The following is a 21,792-nucleotide window of genomic DNA, read 5'->3' as shown; positions in this document are numbered from 1 at the left end:
TTTGTTGCATAAGAAAAAAAGTACATTTTGGGACATCTTAATGGAGGGACAATTATTTTGTCAACTGAACAACAGGCAATATATGTTTTAACACGGTGGTCTACCTCTATTCAGGGGATACCTTTTGTTGTGGTCCTAAACGCACTCCTTAATAGAGATTTTACATAACAATTGACTTATTGGCTATCGTTACAGAATGATAAATCTACAAAAGTTGGTTACTCACCAGGAGGTAATGGCTGCTGTTGTGGAAAGAATGATGGATTTTGCTGAGTAAAGTAAGAGGACTGCATGAAGGCTGGCCTTTCTTGATATGGCATATGTTGATTCACAGGAAACTAGGTACAAAAAAAACATAGCACAATTTAAATAACATAACAATTATAATACATGAGGCAAAGTATAATCATGAAATTTACGTTTGTTATAAATAAAAGAAAAATAATGCTAAAAAACTCCATCTTTGAGGATTGAGGACTCAAGCAATTCAACCAGATAATAATATCAATAAAAATCAAATGAAATTAACAATAGGCCATTTATTATGCTAAACAAAGAGCTTGACAATAGGCCGATTAACACCTACTATGCTAAGCAAAGAGATTAGATTTTACAGAGTCACATTGTTTTAATATTCAGATATGATTTAAATTGTCCAATGCTCTTTTTTTGCATTGGTAGAATGATGAAGATCGTAATGAACGATGATTTGGTTCTGTAATTAACGATGATTTCCGTTCTGTAAAGAACGATGTTTTGGTTCTGTAAAGAACGATGTTTTGGTTGTGTAATGAACGATGTTTTGGTTGTGTAATGAACGATGTTTTGGTTGTGTAATGAACGATGTTTTGGTTGTGTAATGAACGATGTTTTGGTTGTGTAATGAACGATGTTTTGGTTGTGTAATGAACGATGTTTTGGTTGTGTAATGAACGGTAACGGGACGATTCGGCCCTGAGACGATTCGGCCCGGGACGATTCGGCCCGGGACGATTCGGCCCTGGGACGATTCGGCCCGGGACTATTCGGCCCGGGACGATTCGGCCCTGAGACGATTCGGCACACTTACATTTATCGGCTTTGATATGCATTTATAAGCATAAAATAAGCTTTTTTCCCCAAACTTTATTTTCAGAGAGACTATGGGGTAGCACTACTAGGGATAAAGATGCAATAAAGCAAACATTTTGAAAACATTGTCGAAAATAATCATTTTTTAGTCACGCGCGCGATGTAAATAAGTTACGCCCTCTGTTGGCCGCTTGGCGAATGCACGAAATAAACAAGGTTTTCGAAGTAATAAATTGAATATAAAATTACGTTTTTTTAGTAATTTATTATATACATTATATCAACTTTGTCAATATCAATAAAATACGGATTGTTAAACACCTTTAAAAACTTGATAAATAAAAAAAAAATGAATATGAATTTGGTCTAAAGTGAGACGTTTCGGCCCACAAAGTGGGATGTTTCGGCCCAAAAGTGGGCCGAATCGTCCCACCAAAAGTGGGCCGAATAGTCCCGGGCCGAATCGTCTCAGGGCCGAATCGTCCCTGAACCTAATGAACGATGTTTTGGTTGTGTAATGAACGATGTTTTGGTTGTGTAATGAACGATGTTTTGGTTGTGTAATGAACGATGTTTTGGTTCTGTAATGAACGATGTTTTGGTTCTGTAATGTACCCTTTCTAGAATGTGCATTATTAAAAAAAATTCTGATTGTTTATGAGTTGGATGGTGAGAATATTTCATGAGGCAAAGCCGAGTTAAAAATACATCAGTATGTTTTTGTGAATGGTTTTATGGTCCTATTGAACATTCAGCGTTTTGTAAACACTTGAACCTGACTGACTTCTTTTTAAAATAGAACAGTCAGTCTTTCAACTCATGAAATATTATCACAATTCAACTCATAAACATTTATTATTGTATAGGCCTAACAAAATATAATCTTAAAAAAGGCTTTCAAACACAAGCAATTTGTGTAATCAACATATTTTGTTTAAACAATTTAAGCGTAATTGTTGAGTAATGAACCACAGAAATATCACCAAGAGCAGAGAATTTATTTTTGATGCAGAATGAAAATATACTTACATCTCTGTTGTGCGTGTTTGGTGTCATCTTCTTTCGTTTTGTTGTCTGCCGTTTCTTTTTATTTGAGTCTGTGCTGGTCTTGGTTTCTCTTTGTGTAACCTCAGTTTCAGGAATAGGTTTCTCAACTTCCTGTGCTGGTGCTGGGGGTGGTTCCTCATCAGCTGGTAACTCTGGTGGTTGTAAGTAATATGCATCTGATTTCGTATGGTCATGGTTATGGTACAGATTTAGACGGTACTGCTCCATGTACTTTAGTGGTTTTCTTTCCAGTCGGACTGCACCAAACCACGTCCAGGAGAGTGGGGCTGGATTTTTGTTAGCTTCTAGCATGTCCCATGGATTTACCTTTTGTTTTGTTGAAACCTGCAAGCCCTGTAAATAGCAATTATGAACAATTACATAGACTTGCTGTTGCTGTTATTATTTGTATTATTTTTTGTATAATTAATATTAATTGTATTGTATATATATAAATATTTATGAATAAAATAAAAGAAATCATAAAAGAACAAATACTAAATATATATATATCAGATATACTGAAAATTAATTAAAAATGAGGAAATCTGTGAAAATGAGAAAAAGTTGCCCCAACCAAGATTCAAACCCAGAACCTTCTACTTCATAATTATGTAATATATGTAGGTTAGACCACTGGGCTTTCATGGTATTGTTCAAATTTGATTGGATAGCGACTATTTAACACTCTCATCGTGGTACGGCGGAACAGCACTAGTCCTCAATTGTACGCATGTGCACCAATAAAATTTGTACACCCTCATATTTCAGTATATTATTTCACGAAGCAGAGTCTCCGAGGAGATATATATATATCTCATCATTGACCGAAACCTTGGTATATCATGCCCTAAAATACTTAGTTAAAGAACCTGTTCCATTTCAGGGATAAAATGTACATTATAAATAAATATTTGCATTGAGCGGGCACCAGAACATAACTAGATATGTAAATTTATAATTGTTCTGACACTGTACACTTTTTTGCATACCTCATGTACAACCCCACAAATGCATTTCCCTTAAAATAGTGATAAAACTAGGCAGGCATAGCTAAATGCAAGGTGGTTGGTAACTATGATGTAATGTTGTGACATCTTACCTGTTTCTTATTGATTTCGAACCCTGTGATTTTGTTTCCCCTCGTATCCATCAAACACCCTGTTGGTTCACATGTAATAACTTCAATTGACTTTTTGGGAACTGGTAGAAGTTGACGCACCTTTTCAATACCCTCTGAATTTTTGTCTCCAAGTTCTCTCTACAATGTACAAAATAAACATAAAAATACATTATTACAAATAATGTATTCTATAACTTCTGTACAAATTCCAACAAAGGTAAAAGAAATCATAATTTAGAAAATAAAAGATTCTTTGTGAAATATTGAATGAATAATCATTTACAATTTTATTTATAAATTATTTTTTTTGTTAAATAATCATAGTAGTAGTACCTAATTCCTAAGAACAAACGGTTAACAAATAAATAAAATATTAAATATAACAAACAAAATATATAATAAATGTATGTATTGATTTTTTAAATGTATTTTTATGTCAGTGACAGACTGAAATGAATAAATGATAAATATACCCTGAGTTTCTTGATTAGAGTAAGATGTTGTCGACGATTTTCTTCACCTGCACCAGGACTGGCAGTTACATCGCTAGTCAGTGTACTGTTAATTAACACTGATAGCATGTCCAATACAATAGTGAATAATTTACTATAATACAAGAGAAAAACAACACAATTACAGTTTCAACTGATAATATTCAAAGCAATTAATACACTGGATAAAGCTAGATGTCAATGCTGCCCTACTATAAGAAAAGGACTTAACTACGTATTTTTCAAAATTGAGATTTTTGTCTTATTTGACTCTATCACTTGAATTGACCATTTATCCCAAAATATTAACACTGATAGCATGTCCAATACAATAGTGAATAACTTACTATAATATAAGAAAAAACAACACAATTACAGTTTCAACTGATAAAACACATTCAGAGCAATTAGTTTCAATGGAAGAAGTTAAATGTATATGTCTCTAATAATACAGTTTGTATAGACCATCTGTAATTATTTATTTATATAACTCTCATACACATACTATAAGTACAAGAACACAGTTCAAAACTGATGTAGAAGTTCTGTACAGTATAGCTACAGCAAGGTCAGTTTGAAGTCAAATAAAATTCACCATTTACTGCACTAATGCGAGAATGTATTATTTTTCAATGACTAAATTTGTCCCGATTTATGTGGTTCTTAATATTTTAGTTTATTATCTTTATATAATTTTTTAAACTAAATAATATTTTTAAACAGTCATACGACAACCGTTTTAAAGAGTCCTTGCCCTGTTTACCTAATGCGACGTCTACTGTAGTTCGTATAGTATGTCTATAATATTAACAGTTTTAAGGACTGTAGGCTTAACACAAAATCCACAGGAAAAAATGTTAAAACACATTAAATTTCACAATGAAATAGGAATCTATGGGAAAAAAAACAATAGTTTGCAGTAATAATATTTACTATAACAACTTTATTTAGTAATGTAACCCAGCAGGTGTAGTGTCTGAGTGTCATGAAAGAAATGTAATAATACACAATTCTTTTTTTTTATTATAAATAATAAAAACAGTTGACAAACTTGTTAGACTGAAGATCAACAGTGCCTGTAGTTATTAATTGTAGAAGTAGCAGAGCAAATTCTGTCATCCACTGGTTACTTCGAATTATTGTGTCAAACATACTTCCAACCTGGTAATTAAAAAAAACAAGTATTAAGAAAAATAACACTAAAAAAAAAGTTGTAACTCTATCATGGGGTAATTCTTAAGTTCAATTGAATATTCAAGCAATTCAACAAGATAATATTAACACAAATAAAGGGTCAAAGTTTGATTTAACAATAGGGCAATTATCACCTACTATTCTAAACAAAGATCTTAGAATGTACAGTCAAATTGTTTATTCAGAGATGGTTTTAGTTATACAGTACAACATTTCATAAATACTGTAAAGAAATCAAATTGTTTTTTTGCTAAGCATGAATTAATTTGACTCTGATTAACATTATGGTCTGAAATACTGCCCTATCAAACTTTTATGTTCAACAACGCATTGGTAGGTAGGTAGGTAGGTTGGTTTTGGCATGGAAATCGAACAATAACCACCAGGACAAAATCCACTCATTAAGGACAGTACCATTGGTACATCCCCAACTCTAACAATGGTATAGTTCATAATGGGTGGGTATTGTCCGGGTGGGTATTGTCCGGGTGGTTATTGTCCTACTCTCGTTGGCATGTGTATAGATAATGACAAACTATTATTAATTAAAATGATATACAAAATACAGTAACATACAGTAATAGAAAGTAGCCATCAGGATGAATAATGTGTGTAAATAAATTTGAAGAAAATAAATCAAAGAGATTTGAAGAAGACATGATGATATGGATAAAACTCACCAAGCTTAGTCGAAGTTGTAGAGCTTCATGCATCAGTCTACGGCTTTTTGGGTCCTCCCATCGATCCTAGAAATAATCATGTACACCATAACTTAAAATGTTCTAAATGAAAACTTGCAATTATTATTAAAGACACTTTCCCTACAACTTTTGATGTTTTAAAAATATAATGCATACAGGTATATATTACTTTAAAATCATAACATCATTCCTTGTCTTAAAATATTTTTGGTTAATTATGAAAAAAAGAGGAAAAAAAAGTTTGTTTGCGTCAAACTTCCTCTCACGGTCTTAGGCCTAGCTTAGGTAGGCTTAGTTTTTAGGTCCTGGTAAACAGCAGAAACATACGAACATCGTACACTATAGGCCTAGCCTGGTGTTGTCTAGTTCTTACATTAATTGTCTTTCTATTTTGGCAGAATCTGTTAATACAAATTGCATTCATGATCGATTGAAATTGGGTAATCACAGAAGCAAAACAAACATTTTTCACATTTCATCTACTAATCTTGAATTCATTGGTGCGAGGCGTCACAAGTATTCTAAACTCATCTAAAAATATGAAATACATATTTAGAATACGAACTTACATCTTTTGGTGACTGGAAAAATTGTGTGAGTTGTGTTTGCAAGGAGGTCAATAAACTTTCCCTTTGGTCATCTTGACCTTTCAAACAGGTCAACACTAAAGACAACAATGGTTGATGGCTTAATAGTGACATTTGACTGGAAAATAAAAAACAAAGTGAACATTGATACACAAATGTAAATCTTCACGAAATTGAAAGTGTTACGTTTTAGCAAGAGAAATGTTGTGCTTTTACAGTATCTTTAATAGTGAGGTGTTTATGGTGTGGAATTAAATATAATGTCATATACTGTAATTCAAAACAAAGTTAATTTAGAATATTTAATCTTCCAATATAGTGAATGCTATGAGGATGTCCCTTGAGATTATTGCCATAGAATCTGCCCTAAAGTTTTTAGGACGAAAGGCAAGCAATAATTTTCTGTACTTTCAATAAATGAATGGAACTCTCTTTAATCTTAGTATACATTAGTTTAAATAGTCACTTGCTAATGAGGGAAACAGAAAACTATATAATCCATCTTTGGAAATTAAAGAGCCTATAAGCAAGGGGCAAATAAGCGTTTGAAGTCTCTACATAGTTATGTACATGACAAAGTTTTCTTATAATTTAGAACATATCATAGTACCTTTTAGCATGCTTGTCCTTACTACTTTTTGACCAGGTCTGTCCTACACATTCCAGAGCATTGCCAGCTGCTTTAAGGACACATCCCTGTACTTGACTGGATAGCTTTGAGATCAGTGGTGCTACAAGCCATGTGCTCTGATTACCAGCTACTTCACTATAAAAGAGAAAAAAATACCTTAAAAAAATGCAGATGTTTCTATGAAATCAAGGAATATCAATAAATACAAGGAAACGAGTACTGTAGTGCCCAATTCTGTTATATTTCTTGAAATGCTGGACCATACTCAACAGAATCAAAACAATATTGACGAGTCAATAGAAATGTAGCTCCTAAAATGTATTAAATTTCATGGACCACCTACACATGAAGTACTGTTAAAAGACAGGACTGAACAATTTATTGTAAGTGCATTATTAGTAATCTAGAATCCATGTGTGGACCACTGAGTGATTTTACTATTTTATAAAGCAATCTATATTCTATATCTACTTTCTATGAAAAATAATATTATAATAAGCCGATAACAGCAAGTTGCTTACAGTAATGGTGGTGGTCTTCGCTTCTGGAAGCCCCTTCTAGTGTAACATCCTCTATGTGGCTCATCATTTTGTGGCTGAAATACCTCTATAGTAGCCTTGGCTATACTGTCCAATAGATTATTAAGATCACCACTCGGGCATTGTTTTAACATTAGCTGAATGTCCAGCAGAGAAACGCGCAATGTCCACTGGTCAAGATTCTGTAGATCAAAGACAATAAAATGATCACATTAAAACATGTTTTAGAATGTGGTAAGGAACATCACACAGCTATATATCAATAACAATTATATACTGATTATGATGGGCAAGTTTAAGTGGCCACATGTTTAAAGCATTACAACCAAAAACGCTGCATTTTCTTGGATAAAACACATGGTTCGTGTGCATTTAAAAAAACACAAGGCATCATTTGTGATGAGAAATTACCACAGTGTGCTGATAAAATTCAGGCCATGTCAATGTTACAGTAGATTTCTATAAAGTTTCACCTGTACGTAATTACAATATAGCTTCGTTTGAGCTGAAAGATTAACCCCTAGTAACTATAATAGATTATATTTAGATTTATTTTTCAAAGCCTATTTTCAAATTTGAAAAACTCTCACGTTATAAACAATATTATTTATTAGCTGGAAATACAAACCCTCAGAATTCTTGTTATTGCTAACTTTTGATCATCTTCATCATCAAAATCACTTTCTGGTAGATCTGGTACTCCATTAGGATAGCACACTAGTTGTAAAAGATGTTGTCGCTGTGTAGGAAATATACAGAAAATAGATAAAAATTTGTTTAAAAGGGCCTTGGAATTACCCTCCACATGAGGACATCATTATCATTTCAAGTGGAGATTACATTGAATATTATATTGCACCAGGTTGTATTATTGTTGATAAAAAATGAGTGGGGTAATAATGTAAAGCGCTTAGTGGCTTTGAGCATTTATTCGGGCTATATAAAAATGATGTTTAATTATTAATAATACATTTGTTGGGTCCTGATGGTGTACTCCTAATATCACAATAGGGATTTTATTGTCCATTTCAACAAGGGATTTTGTTTTATTTTTGTTTATAAGACGCAAACCTACCTGTGATGGGTCAATAATAGGATCAAGCATGACTTCTTTGCTCCAGAGGCCTTCAGGGTTCTTAAGAAAGATCTCCTGTACCCAGTCTTGGCTACAAATAGCCTTTAATGTAATCTTAGCAAAGTCACTTAGTCCCGCTGTGTCTATTGTGTTGGCAGGTTTACGTGGAGCAAACTCTTTATGTATGTTTCCATATACAAGGTCATCTGCAAACTCGTCTGATTGGGTATTGAATGTTGATGTGCCAATTCCAGCATCACCTAAAAACCAAATTACAGATTTAGTTAATTAGTGATGTTACATAATACTGAATAATGGATATGCGGTACACTTGCTATACAAACACAATTTCATAATCAGTTTCTAAACTTAAAGTATATTCATTTAGTGCTTGATTTGATGCATGTACAGTATCCCAAATTTGTAAACAAAACTATGAATTGTGTGTTAATTATGGACACTGTGGCCGTATCAGAGTGTGTCATTGTGGGAAATGGCACACATAGTGAATCCTGTGTGTTGTAGTTTATACAAGCAATAACTGGCAACCTAGTAAACTAGCAATTTGCAAGTAGATTTTTTTTTTTTAAATAGTTACCTTTTAGCTAAAAATAGGTAATTATTAATAGGTATGATCTGCCAGCTTTGTAAATTCCAACTACTAAACATGTGCTCACCATGCATTGAATGCCAAGCAGTGCGGACCAAAGTTATAAGATAGTGTATGGTCTTTCAACTTACTCAGAATCAAAATAGCTTTAAGTACTGCAACCAGAGGCTCAACACTCATTCTACTGTGAGCGGCAGCTAAAAGATGACGATCACTTGATGACCTAATCACAAAACGATTGCGAGATGATGTAGTCTCACTGTAATGAATCGGGTTTGGTAGAGTTGTAAACAGTCTAAGCAAAAGGTGACACATAAGACGAGCACCAGCCTCTGCTTCTTGCACTCCTCCACCTATATTGAAATATATGGAGATTTTGTTAACTAAAGGCTTTGAACACCATCACATCTGATGAAATAATAGAGAGAAATGGTGAACCACAATGACCTCACTAAAAATGGTGAGTTTGGTGTAAAGCTGGTTTCATCTTGTTTTGTGTGTACAAAAAAACAAAAACTCCAAAACATGTGTCCAAAAAGTGGTTTTTAACTGGAGAAGGCACTGTGTATTAGCATATTGGAAACTAGCACGCTCAAACAATTTGTTATGATTGATAACCAGTTCAATTTAGAAATCTGGTAAGCGATTTCATTCTTATTATCATATATATATATTTTTTAATTTCCAAAATAAAAGAAAGTAAATTGAATGTACATCTGCAGTGATCTTGAAACATATAGTAACTAAACTCTTGAGTACAGGTAGTTGGGTTTCTAGTTTCATGCTAATAATTAATATCACAATTCTGACATATTTGTGAGTGCTAGAAATAAATAAAATGTATATGTGTAGACTTTTAGGGTTTTTATAAATCCAAAGCTCGAAACTACACAATATCCCAATTCCTGTAGGATAACCCTATTCATATGACACCCCTCTTAGGGGACACTGTCATGTGAAATGAGCAAGCTCCAATATAAATAATAATGTTTTACAGGGACACTATAAAATGTTGAACAAAAGAAAAAAAAACAGCCGCAAAATATTCAGATTACGCACTTTTTTTTTGCATGGTGATATAAATTGATGTTATAAGAAATTGACAATATTTATTGTACAGTACACAGATACCGTACACAGATACCTTAACATCATTTCTAAATAAAAGGTTCTTCATCACTAAACCTTACCAGAAGGAGTAGCAGCTATGAGAGAGGTGAGAGCCAGGTGCATTATTACATCCTCCAGCTTAAAACAGTTTCTTGCTATTAGAATCGCCATAAAAACAGCAATAGAATCATGAATTGATATGTCATCAACCTAAGGAGAATATACATACAAAAAATGGTTTATTGATCGAAACATTAACAATTCCTTTCAGAACTACATACGTGGTGTACTGAAAACTTTATTTTTATTTTTATTTTTTATTTTATTCAATTTTCAGGCACAAAAATACATGACAACAAGACAGCGGTGCAGCACCCTGAGGATTGCCATGAGTGCAAAGCACTATCGAGATGGCTCTCCATATACTGCACTTGAACATATAAGTAAACCATAAAAAGACAAAGATATAAAAATTTTAAAATTGCGAGTCATCAAGTTGAACAATCATTAAAATTTAATCTAAAAAATATATATATATAAATATTATGTACAGATAAAAATGATTGTTTAAAGATAAAAAAAATAAAAAGTTTAAAGTTGCCTGACATAAGACCGGAGAGCTGTCACAAATGTGTTAAAACTAAATAAAGAATGTTCTCTAATATAATTAGGAATCTCTTGCCATACACGGGGAAAATTAGTGTACAATGAATATTTAAAAGAATTGGTTCTGGCATATTTGTGTTTAAAAATAACTGATTCGGAATACCTTGGATTAAAATCAACAAAATCGTGAATATTAAGATCAATTCGACCATACATACATTTCATAATAAAAAGTATACTGAGAAAACACACTCTCTGGTCCATAGATGGCAAATTTAAATATTCGAGCCGTTGCTCGTAATCGCCCTTAGCACACAATTTTGTGATCCTTCGAAGAGGTTTATTTATGCTAGTAATATGTTGTTTTTGATGAGGCACCCAAACAGGGGCAGCATACTCAAGTATGGGCCTACATAAACCGTTAAAAAGCCTCATCAAAATTACAGGGTCGTTAAATATCACAAAACGCTTTATGAATCCGACAATTTGGAGAGATTTTGTGGTAATTGCGGACACATGCGTTGACCAAGAGAGATTGCTTTCAAAGTGAATACCAAGATATTTGTAGGAGGTAACTGCTTGAAGGTCATTAGTGTGAATATGATAACGAGCATGAATGGGATTACGTTTGCGAGTAATATGGAGAACTTTGCATTTTTTAGCATTAAGTCTCATCATGTTATTTTGACACCATTCATCGATGTTATCTAGATCTTTTTGAAGTAATATCGCATCATATTCACATCTAATTGGCCTGAACACCACCGTATCGTCGGCATATTGTCTAATTTGAGAGGTGATCGACATAGGGAGGTCAAAAACGAACGAGTTGAAAAGTAATGGGCCAAGTACCGACCCTTGAGGTACACCTGAAACAACTTGTGTACGGTCAGATATCAGTCCATTAAGGACAATCTGTTGGCAACGATCAGTAAGAAATGAGCCCATCCATTTCAAAATTGGACCACATAGACCAAAATTGTGGAGCTTACGTAATAGTTTAGGGTGACTCACACGGTCAAATGCTTTTTCCCAATCAAGGAATATAGCATCGACGACTGGTGGGTTCGTACCATCTAATATTTTGGACCATTCGTGGTATATGGATGAAGCTTGTGTAACACAAGATCTTCCAGGATAGAACCCGTGCTGTACAGGACTAACAAACGCATTACATTGAAGATGAAATAAAAAATGATCAGCCACAATACGTTCTAGAACTTTGCCAACAACTGAACAAAGTGATATTGGTCTATAATTACTTATATCATTTCTACTACCAGATTTAAAAATTGGTACAACATTGGCCAATTTCCATTCCTTCACCACAATGCCTTGGTCAAGGGACATTTGAAAAATTTTAAGCAAAATTGGGGATATAACAGGTGCAGCCATACTCAACATCATAGGGGTAATCCCGTCGGGCCCAGGGGATTTATTAGTATCTAAAGATAACAGGGCACGGAAAATTTGATCCCTATTGATGACAATACTAGTTAAAGGTAAGACAATTTCACTGTGATTACAATAAGATGTTTCGTTTGTTACATTGAAATCATCATTATCTTCAGTAAAATTAGAATGAAAATATGTCGAAAATGCTTTAGTAGCATTTAAATCTGAGTCTATGATATTGCCGTTTAAAGTATACTTTCTTTCTGTTGCACATTTTCGTTTTTTCTTAACATATGACCAAAATCGTTTAGGATTAGATTTACAGCCTAAACTAAGATTATGGAGGTAATCATAATGAGACTTTCTCGTAGTTTCACGCAATGCGTTACTAAATTTTCTGTATTTTTCCCACTTATACATATTATTCGGATGTTTCTTTGCATCTCGATAAAGGCGTCTCTTTTTACGAGACATTTTAATAATTTCAGTTGTTATCCAGATTGATTTTCTGCGAGGTTTGCTTTTAGCTTTGGGTATGCAATCATCAATTGCGGCTAGAAAAAGGTCTTTAAAACAAGCCCAAGTGGAATCTAAGTTAAGCTGTGTAAAGCAGAGATCCCACGGGACTGAATTAAGAGTTTGGAAAAAATCATCATGATTAACCTTTTTATATTGATAAAAATATCTAGGAACTTGTTTAGGACAGACCAACCGTCCAGCTAAGTCAAAGAAGATACCTATATGATCACTTGTACTAATTCCAGGTTCACCTGTGACATTATGAATAATGTCATTATTATTACAGAACACAAGGTCTAACATAGAATGTGATCCATTATTTGCATATCTGGTAGGAAAATTTACAAGTTGAACAAGATTAAGAGATGACATTATATTTTCAAACTCAATATTACAGTTCGAGTTCGAACCAAAGTCATAATTGAAATCACCAGCGATGATCACAGCAGTATATTTGTGCATGATGGAGAGTATATTGTCTGAGAGTTCTTGAAAATTGGTTAACCATTCTCTTGATGAACTCGGGGGTCTATAAACACAGCCAAGCAGAATACTTCCTCCAGATACGTGGATTTCAGCCAGTTGAACCTCAATATTAGTGTCAATGTCCACAGGTAATACATCTATAGAATGTTTGCATGCTATCAGAACACCACCACCGTGTCTGTTTCTGTCGTTTCTATGAACACAGTAATCTAACGGGAAAATCTCTGCACTCTTAATCGTTGGATCCAACCATGTTTCAGTCAACAACACTATATCAATATTATTTTCTATCCGTACTTGAAGATCCTGGATTTTATTAGCAATACTTCGGGCGTTGAACATAGCGATTTTTATGTTGTTGGGTCGGTGGATTTCGTTTATAAAAACATATTTATTTTTGCCATTGAAACTGGCAAACAATTGATTTTAAAATGTTAATAATTAACAAGTATTATTAAAAATTATAATTTTGCCCAAATTTGCTTAAAAATAACAAATGTTATCATACTTACATCTACCTCGCCATGACAAAGAAGTTCATTAAAACCACAGCTATGGTTTGAAGAGCAACAAAGTGCTTTAAGAGCCCCTAACCATTCAGCACACAATGAATTACAATTAGCTGTCAATTCAGCACTTAATATCGATATATCATTCAATCTGTAAAATGCAACATACATATATATATATAGTGAGAATACAAAGAGCCCTATATTATTGGCTGGCTGGTATAGGAATCTGTATGTAATGCTTCTTTCGTTACAACTTGTGAAACTGATGTCACAACTTGTAACACACAAGAACATAAGAGTGAGTTCATGTGGTAAATTGGGGCGAAATGACTAAGTACAAACCCTAACCCTGTTACTATCGTTTCATAGACAGATGGATCTACTATCATGTAAATAGTGCTTGACGCTGTTAGCTGTAAAATGCATGTTAAAAACTGCCTTAAATGACCTTTCTTTTCACATTTGTCATCCTTGCAGTCAGAATATAACTTTGGTTAATTTGTTTTTAAAATACATTTTTCTATAAAATATGAAGATCACAGTATAACCCTCTTTTATTTCCAATTATCTTTTACAACTTTCTGTGACACAAATAAGGGGTATGTTTTATAACACCACAGTATTCAGTGGGTCGACCTCCATATTTTGGGGACATTTTGTTGAGTCGTAAGGTATCTCTATGATCATATTCACCTGTCTGAGTCTTGACTTCGACAGATCGCTAACAACACATTGCACACAAAACTAAATCTATGTTCATTTAGGTCTCCAAGATCAACACGGGAGAACGGACGCTTTTTTCTGTAAAAAAGAAAAATGATTGAAACAAGTGAAAACTGCTAACATATTCTTGACGCACACAAAACAAATCCTACATTTTAAAGGGGGATTCTGGGTTTAAAATTGCTTTTAAATATCGTTTATTTATTAAATAAAAAATATTATAACAATATAGACATGTCAGAATGAAGAAGTAATAACGAGAAATTTAAAAAATTAAATTTCATATACATTTTAGGGTAAATTCATGGAAAGTCTGTTTTTTAGCAGCTTAGGGAAGCTCATTAATATTCATGAGATATTCACAAAATCACGTCATCAGTGGATTCCAAACTCGCGACGTCATGTACAGTGTGTTTGTCAACTAATTTACATCCCTCTCCCCTGTCAAACGACAACCACCCGATCATTGTGAAATACATTTTTTGTAGATTTTCTAAGCTAGGCCTAAGGTGTAATAATAACAGTAGTAGCATATATTTATTTGACATTTAATGAAATACAAAATTTAGTACAGATTATATATAGATTGTATACAGTTATACTATTTTTATACCTCAAATAGTACAGATCGTATTATCGGCTTCAAGTACTAGGCTAGGCCTAGCCTAAATAATTTTTTGTCATGGGTGAGAGCCATTCTGACTAGGGATTCCATGCCACGATGGCTACCCTACGTTTTACATTGGGGCCCATCATGGGCCTAGCTAGTCTACTAGTACTACTAAACGATTGGCCCATAAATAACAAAACTCAGTGGATCCAAACCCATCCTATCAACCAAACTCCTAAACAATCTAAACCTAAAACGTTCTACAAAATCGGCTGTAAATATTGAGGCAAAACAAGGTCCGATCGCCGTCCGCACGTATGCCTATGGTGTCCCGATCGTCTAAGTAGGCCTAAAATAGGCCTAGTTTACTCTCCAAAAAAGCGGATACTGCATCAAGCAAATAGACCAGGTAGTAGGAAGGAGACCTGGCCGATCCGGCCCAGTTAAAAATTGAGCTAGCTAGTGTAGTAGACCCTATGCGAATTGATACTACCAGGCCTTTTACTATAGTATAGGCTACACTTGTTAAAATTAGCAATACTTATGTTTACAAATATTCCAACTCTCTCATTCGAGCTATATTATCTATACCATTCCGGTAGGTCGAGTCGACCTTCAATCAAATACTGTACATCGTTCATGTTGTGATTATAGACGGGGTATACTCGACCCGACCAGTTTGGTATTGTATACTGTATCTGCTTATCACGTGACGATGCCAGGCATGGGGGAAGAGAGCACGTGTATCGTCGTCTCGCTCTCCTCGCTCAGGAATGTATACGTTACGCTTCATTGATTTTGAAGGCTTTCCCTAAGTCAGTGCGAAAATCGGCAAACGTAAAGTGCAAACATATCTAAGTTTTCACTGTTTTGATAAATTTTCATAGAAAATTGAATTCATAAATGGGAAGACCGACTAAAATTACATCAGATAAGTATAATTTTACAAAAGTAATTGATATGGTTAATGATAACGAGTCGTCGGAAGATTGACCATTTCACGAATTTCCTATTCTGTAACACAGTGTCATATCGCCGTAGCTGCACTTGTAATCTGGCCTCATTTCACAGCCTTCGTTCTGCTTCACTGGGCGCTTATATAAATTGAAACTTATACCGTTCAAGAGACAAACAAATATATTTTACATTTTTTACTATTCATTTTAAACCCGGAACCCCCCTTTAAGCTTTTTTCATCTGTCCGCAATGGTGGCTGTGTGAGCTGGTGACGTTCTGGTGGGTGTAAACTCTGGCATTTTGCTAGGCGATACTCACCTTGGATCATCTAGCAACTCCGCTAGGTAGCCTTCGTCCAAGTGCTGGTTAGCTTGTGAAGGAGTTAAACTACCGCAAAGTGTCTGCTTTATCTTGGAGTTCATACTTGAGAATACATCAGAAAATCTCACCTAAAATAGTTTTTGAAAAAGATTACGTTGATATTAAAAAAAAAAAGAATAGAGTTCAGCTTCTTAACATTAATACATACTGTACGTCAAATAAAGTTAATGGTTTGAGAGTCTCTACTGTAGTTATTATATCAATAGTAATAATTGAGTTGAGTAGTTAAGGCTGGGTCATCACAAACCATAGCCATACAGTTGGCACGGTTCAAGGCTCTCCTCAACCATTGCTGGTGGTAGAATCCATTTTTTTCAGATAAGGAATAAAACTGCAGGTCCAATGGCTCATTTACACTTTAAAAAACCCCAGAAGAATCCAGTGTACAGCCCTGCTTCGTTAATGGTATATGAAGAGAAGAGTGTAATTTCACTATTCCCTGGTATGTGCGCCGCTCCAGTATGGTAGTTGTGGTCTGTATAGGACTTAATCCAAATTTTCTTAGTTGAGAACAAATATTATAAAGCAAAAAAAAAGCATTAAAAACAAGAAAAACTTCAAAAAAGGTTATCTTGTTTCATAAACAAATGTTCATTGTGTATGTTAAGTAACCGAATATGTACTTGCCTTGATGTGTGTACATGATGTATAAAGATCATACAGGTATGCTAGAATACAACGTTCAGCTGAAGAGCATTCAGATATATTTGTACCCTGTCTGATCACACCATACAATCTAGAAAACAAACAATTGACAACATGCAAGTTTTTTAAATTTTTAGCTTTTTAAATAACCATTCACTTTTATTACGTCAGCTCAAAGGTGCCATAAAAGAGAGTTTACACATGCACATTTTTTAGCTCCTTATCAATTTTCCCATAACAATCTGTTTAGTTGAGATGGATATTGCTACTGCTGTAGTTTACCCTTTGTACAGCCTGGACTTCCATAACAGTGTGAAAGGGGTCTTAAATTACACAAGCCTATAAACAAACTTTTGTCACTTTAAGCGCACAATAGCTATTACGCTGATCATGCATGCTCTGATTTTGATTATGTTGTTGTCTCGAATTTAACCGACCCAATATTGTCAAATTTGTTTTGCTATTGGTTGAATTGATTTATATCATTGAAGACACAAGAATCAGTTTACTGGTTGTCAAATTGATTGACTCACACATCAAAGACATTAATAATTTGATCTTCAAGCGCCAACAGTGATGAATGATATCGCCTCAATACAGCAGTAATGCAAAAGCACAGATCTATTGAATATTTGCCAGATCCACCAATAACAGCTGTCCATGGATGATCCCCTTCCAGGCTGCTAACCTCATTCAACAGCTGAAAGAATTTAAAACAATATTAACATTATAAGTAAATATTCACTAATTCACAAAATTAACCAAATCATTTGGTATAATTGTTAAAACTACACCGCAAACAAAGTTTTGATTGTGAGAATGCCCAGATGTTTGTTACACTCTATTAATATTGTATTGGTGACTTGCAGTTTAAATCAAAATGCCTCTATTATAACACACCTAGGTATTTGATTGGAGGATTGTGGGTCACATGGTATTCATTAAATACTATATTGACTCGACTCCATCATGGGGTCATTATCAAGTCCAATGAAGGAATTCTAAATAGCAACTAATTATATAACACAAACCAAGGGTCAAAGTTTAAATAACAAAAGACCTATTGTCTAACATCCTGTTAATTGAAAAGCTTAGCTTTTACAGAGTTACATTGTTTATTCAGAATAGGTTTTAATTGTTTGATGTACAGCATTTCATAAATAAGACTATTTATGAAATGCTTTTTCTTTACTTTAAGGAGGCAGATCAACTTTATGAAATGTTCTAAACATTGATTTTAATTACCTACCAAATTAAAGTTTTTGTTATGAAATTGGGCGGTTTTCATACAGTACATACAAAAATAAAAAGGTGTTTACCTGAATTGCGAATTCTAAAAGGCCATGAATATTCAAAGCACTCTCCATCAAATCAAATATGAAGCTTATATGCTCAATTGAAGGCAAGGTTGAGCCAATGCCTTGGTTGACGTTTGCCAGTTGTTCTGTCATTGCCAACGCACACGTCTGGGTTAACATATGCTGATCAAAATATGACAATTGTGAAAACTTTGTAAACAAAGGCAAAGGTACATAAATACTCTCGTACTTCATTTTCTTCGTCTTACTATCAAGTTTATCAGATTCTTTTTTGTTCATGACAATACGCATTAGTTCTTTCTGAATTCTTTTAATCTGCTTTCTCGCATCATCGCGTCCTTTTCCGAAACCATACAAGAGCACCATTCGCTGGTTGCTGTCATGTAGAGCCATCTCAGCTTGTGGTATTGGAAAGTGCGTAGCGTATTGTAAGTGGCGAGGGAGATGTGCCGACATTGGCCGATGATTTATTTCCTCAGATGTATCCGGTTCTGTCTTCAGTTTATTTGAGTATATCATTTCTTGGAAGACATCTTGAAATGATGCTGATTGCTTACGAGCACTGCCATCTCCATAATCCTCATAGTCATCGTCTTCAACTTCTTCTTTGATTTTCACCATCTTTTCCTATATAACATTTAAAAAAAACCAATATAAACAAAATAAAGTATAAACATAATCCATATGTATGTGCCATGTCTTTTAAAATTGTTTTTATTTCATAGCACCCAACAGCAAGTAACTCTCCAATTACAGGATAGATAAACAACTTTATAATTTGAATCTAATTGCTTATACACTAAATCTCATTTGAGGCTTAGGGAGTGGAGTTGAAAGAGTCACGAGTTACAACCCTGGCACTATTGTAGGTCAGGATTGAACACTGGACATTGGGATTGGAAGGCAAGCATGTTAACCACAAAGCTACAGCTCCACTTTTTTCATGGCATTGTTGAAACCCAATTGGATAGGGACTATACGGCGGAACAGCACTAGCCCCTCCCAACAGCGAGTAATATATACAGTGTATACTTTATATTTATAAGCAGACTAGTTGCTACTGGTTTACAATATTATGAAATACTTGTGACAGTGACAAATTATTGATGACTTTACAGTATTTATTTATTTGTGAAGGCGTATGCCACAGTGTGTTGGAGATTCAACTACTAATCATGAGATCGCCATATAAGAGCGAGTATTATTATCATTTTGCTTTAAATATGTTTCAATTAATGTTTCTTAGGCATGTTTCTGGAGGGCTTGGGCTAATACATCTGATATTTTGAATGTGTTTTCACTGGGACCATTTGGACCTCAAGAAAATCTGGTTTTGGGAAAGTTTCGAGTTTTCAGAGAGTTTGGTATTGGGAGAGTTGGCAGTACTAATTTCTAAGTAAAAAGTTGAGCTGATTTACCTGTCTGTTAACACTCTGATGTTTCTCCTCATCTTCTGTCTTTATCTCCATCATGTTGATTGGCAATAAGCTTGTTGATAGGTCACCACGAGCAATTAATCTGCACATGTATTTGTCATGTGAAAATATATCATATGTGATTAATTCACTGAAGAGTAGCACAAGATTTGCAAAAGATTTCTTGCTATCCTCATTCCCCGGTACTAGAAAATAACATAGTTGTTACAAATAAAATTTAAAATGTTTTATAGTAAAGTAAGGTTTGCAGTACACCTTGTAATTCATTAAAAGAAAATTATTGGTTTTGAATTTGCAAAGTGCACAAAACTAAAAGTATTTAAATGCTGTGAAAACAAGTGAAAGATATTTAAGGAACGAACAGTTGCTAACCAGGGCTTAAACTAAGAACTGTGGTTAGGACAGTTATCTTGGTCCTCACAGGACTTGGGCACCTTGGATCCCAGCTATAGAAACATGCATAACCAAAAACCAATGACTAAACTGACAAAAATTAATGTATCTTAAGCTGACAAAGATAAAGAAAGTTCTACAAAGTTGATGTCTCCACTTTTCAGTTTCAGTTTTTTCGCTCTAACTTTACATTACTCCACAAATGGTTGTACTTTAGTACAACAACCTAGTGTTGACAATTCCACAACTTCACTTTGTCCAAAAGAAAATCTATTATAGCGAGTTGATCAATTATACTCTAGTTTGTAATGCAAACATAATTTAAATTTTATAAACACTTTAGGACTGGTTTTCTGGAATTACAATATTTATGAATGTGTTGTTATGGTTGTAAATTTTCAACACTATTCAGCATACTTACTTAATACTGGTGCTTGTGTGTCTAAAAACTGAAATAGTATAGGCTGGTAGGCTGGTGTACCATTGCCCATCATTCCCATAGAAGACATAGATGTCTTCTCATCAATTACATCTGTGTCGCTTACAGATTTCTGTAATAAATTCAAATTTACTTGAGTAATATGAATGATTTAATCTTGTTTAGTCTTGTAGGTCTGTAATCTTAGTTATTGTGAAATAATTAAGATGGTAGTATATTTGGATATTACACTCAATGGTAATCAGATCTTAAACATATAGAGCTATAAGATTAGTGCATAATACTTCATCTAAGTTATGAAATTGATAACAAAAAATGAAATACTGGATATTACCCCATTTTCTAACTCTATCTGTCTTTTCTCAAGAAGTTCTGCCACTATGAGTGCTCTATGTTCCCCAGTACGTTGAGGGCATACTGCCCATTCACACAGAAGCTGAACAACTGGATTATCATTAATAATCACCTAAAATATTACATAAAGTACAGATAAATTAATTTGCAAAAAGAACAAACAACAAATTACTACATTATTATTTTCAAGATAGCAAAAGCGAATTGATTTACTCTCCTTCTCAAATGTAACAACCTAGTTCACAGAACAAACATATACAAAAGATGCTCTCTTAATAGGGTTGTGGTTTTTTTAATTTAATCTAAGACCCTCGAATCAAAGTAAGTAAACACTAATGGTATCTTGATTTTACAATATTGATGATAAAATATTTAGAAAAACATTACTTACATCACTTCCATCTTTACTTTGATTGGTTGAAAATATTTTGTGGTAGAGAGAGTCTAAGCTGTTGTTGGAATCACACCGATCAAAGTAGTGCCGATCCAGAATTTCTAATGTATTCAGCACTCTATTGATAGTAAAACCAGCTGTTGATTCCTGGGACTTGTCTGTAGACCATCGATGTTCTGCCGCTCTGCTTCTGGAACGGATTTGAATCTCTGAATTGCGAAGGCCTATTCTTATCTATATATATAATATTTCACATTAATATTAATATTTAAAATATTGAATTTTTTAACTGTAGGATGATCCATTCGGTTAGCAAAATTATTAAAAATTGTATGCAGTGAGAATTAGATCCTTAAATATGATCAGATGACTAATTTTATTTTATGTCTATATAAAGGCCCACTTTATGGATCTTTTGATTTTGTGAAGACCTAGGACCTATGA

The 21,792-nt window shown here is 33.9% G+C and overlaps 1 protein-coding gene across 2 annotated transcripts in view; it reads right to left on the bottom strand.

Annotated features, from left to right (window-relative positions):
- The window catches only part of LOC144842615 (mediator of RNA polymerase II transcription subunit 12-like protein), a 35,351-nt gene that overhangs the window by 6,259 nt on the left and 7,300 nt on the right, over positions 1-21,792 (bottom strand). For both annotated transcript variants that reach the window (XM_078699071.1, XM_078699072.1), the window contains exons 11-33: positions 21,346-21,582; positions 20,935-21,066; positions 20,583-20,712; positions 19,751-19,953; positions 18,333-18,959; positions 17,547-17,713; positions 16,996-17,104; positions 16,306-16,436; positions 14,391-14,498; positions 13,698-13,845; positions 10,260-10,389; positions 9,201-9,422; positions 8,460-8,719; positions 8,013-8,123; positions 7,367-7,566; positions 6,825-6,980; positions 6,197-6,332; positions 5,607-5,672; positions 4,784-4,893; positions 3,715-3,847; positions 3,221-3,379; positions 2,101-2,472; positions 227-338 (exon numbers count right to left, since the gene is read on the bottom strand). In XM_078699071.1, coding sequence (XP_078555197.1) covers positions 227-338; positions 2,101-2,472; positions 3,221-3,379; positions 3,715-3,847; positions 4,784-4,893; positions 5,607-5,672; positions 6,197-6,332; positions 6,825-6,980; positions 7,367-7,566; positions 8,013-8,123; positions 8,460-8,719; positions 9,201-9,422; positions 10,260-10,389; positions 13,698-13,845; positions 14,391-14,498; positions 16,306-16,436; positions 16,996-17,104; positions 17,547-17,713; positions 18,333-18,959; positions 19,751-19,953; positions 20,583-20,712; positions 20,935-21,066; positions 21,346-21,582 — 4,159 coding nt within the window. The remainder of the gene's footprint in view (positions 1-226; positions 339-2,100; positions 2,473-3,220; positions 3,380-3,714; positions 3,848-4,783; positions 4,894-5,606; positions 5,673-6,196; positions 6,333-6,824; positions 6,981-7,366; positions 7,567-8,012; positions 8,124-8,459; positions 8,720-9,200; positions 9,423-10,259; positions 10,390-13,697; positions 13,846-14,390; positions 14,499-16,305; positions 16,437-16,995; positions 17,105-17,546; positions 17,714-18,332; positions 18,960-19,750; positions 19,954-20,582; positions 20,713-20,934; positions 21,067-21,345; positions 21,583-21,792) is intronic.

The sequence above is a fragment of the Antedon bifida genome, chromosome 5 (assembly GCF_963402885.1).
Source record: "Antedon bifida chromosome 5, ecAntBifi1.1, whole genome shotgun sequence".
In the NCBI taxonomy this organism is placed as follows: Eukaryota; Metazoa; Echinodermata; class Crinoidea; order Comatulida; family Antedonidae; genus Antedon; species Antedon bifida.
The sequence above is the reverse complement of the archived record's forward strand: the minus strand, read 5'-3'. Positions and strand labels throughout refer to the sequence as shown.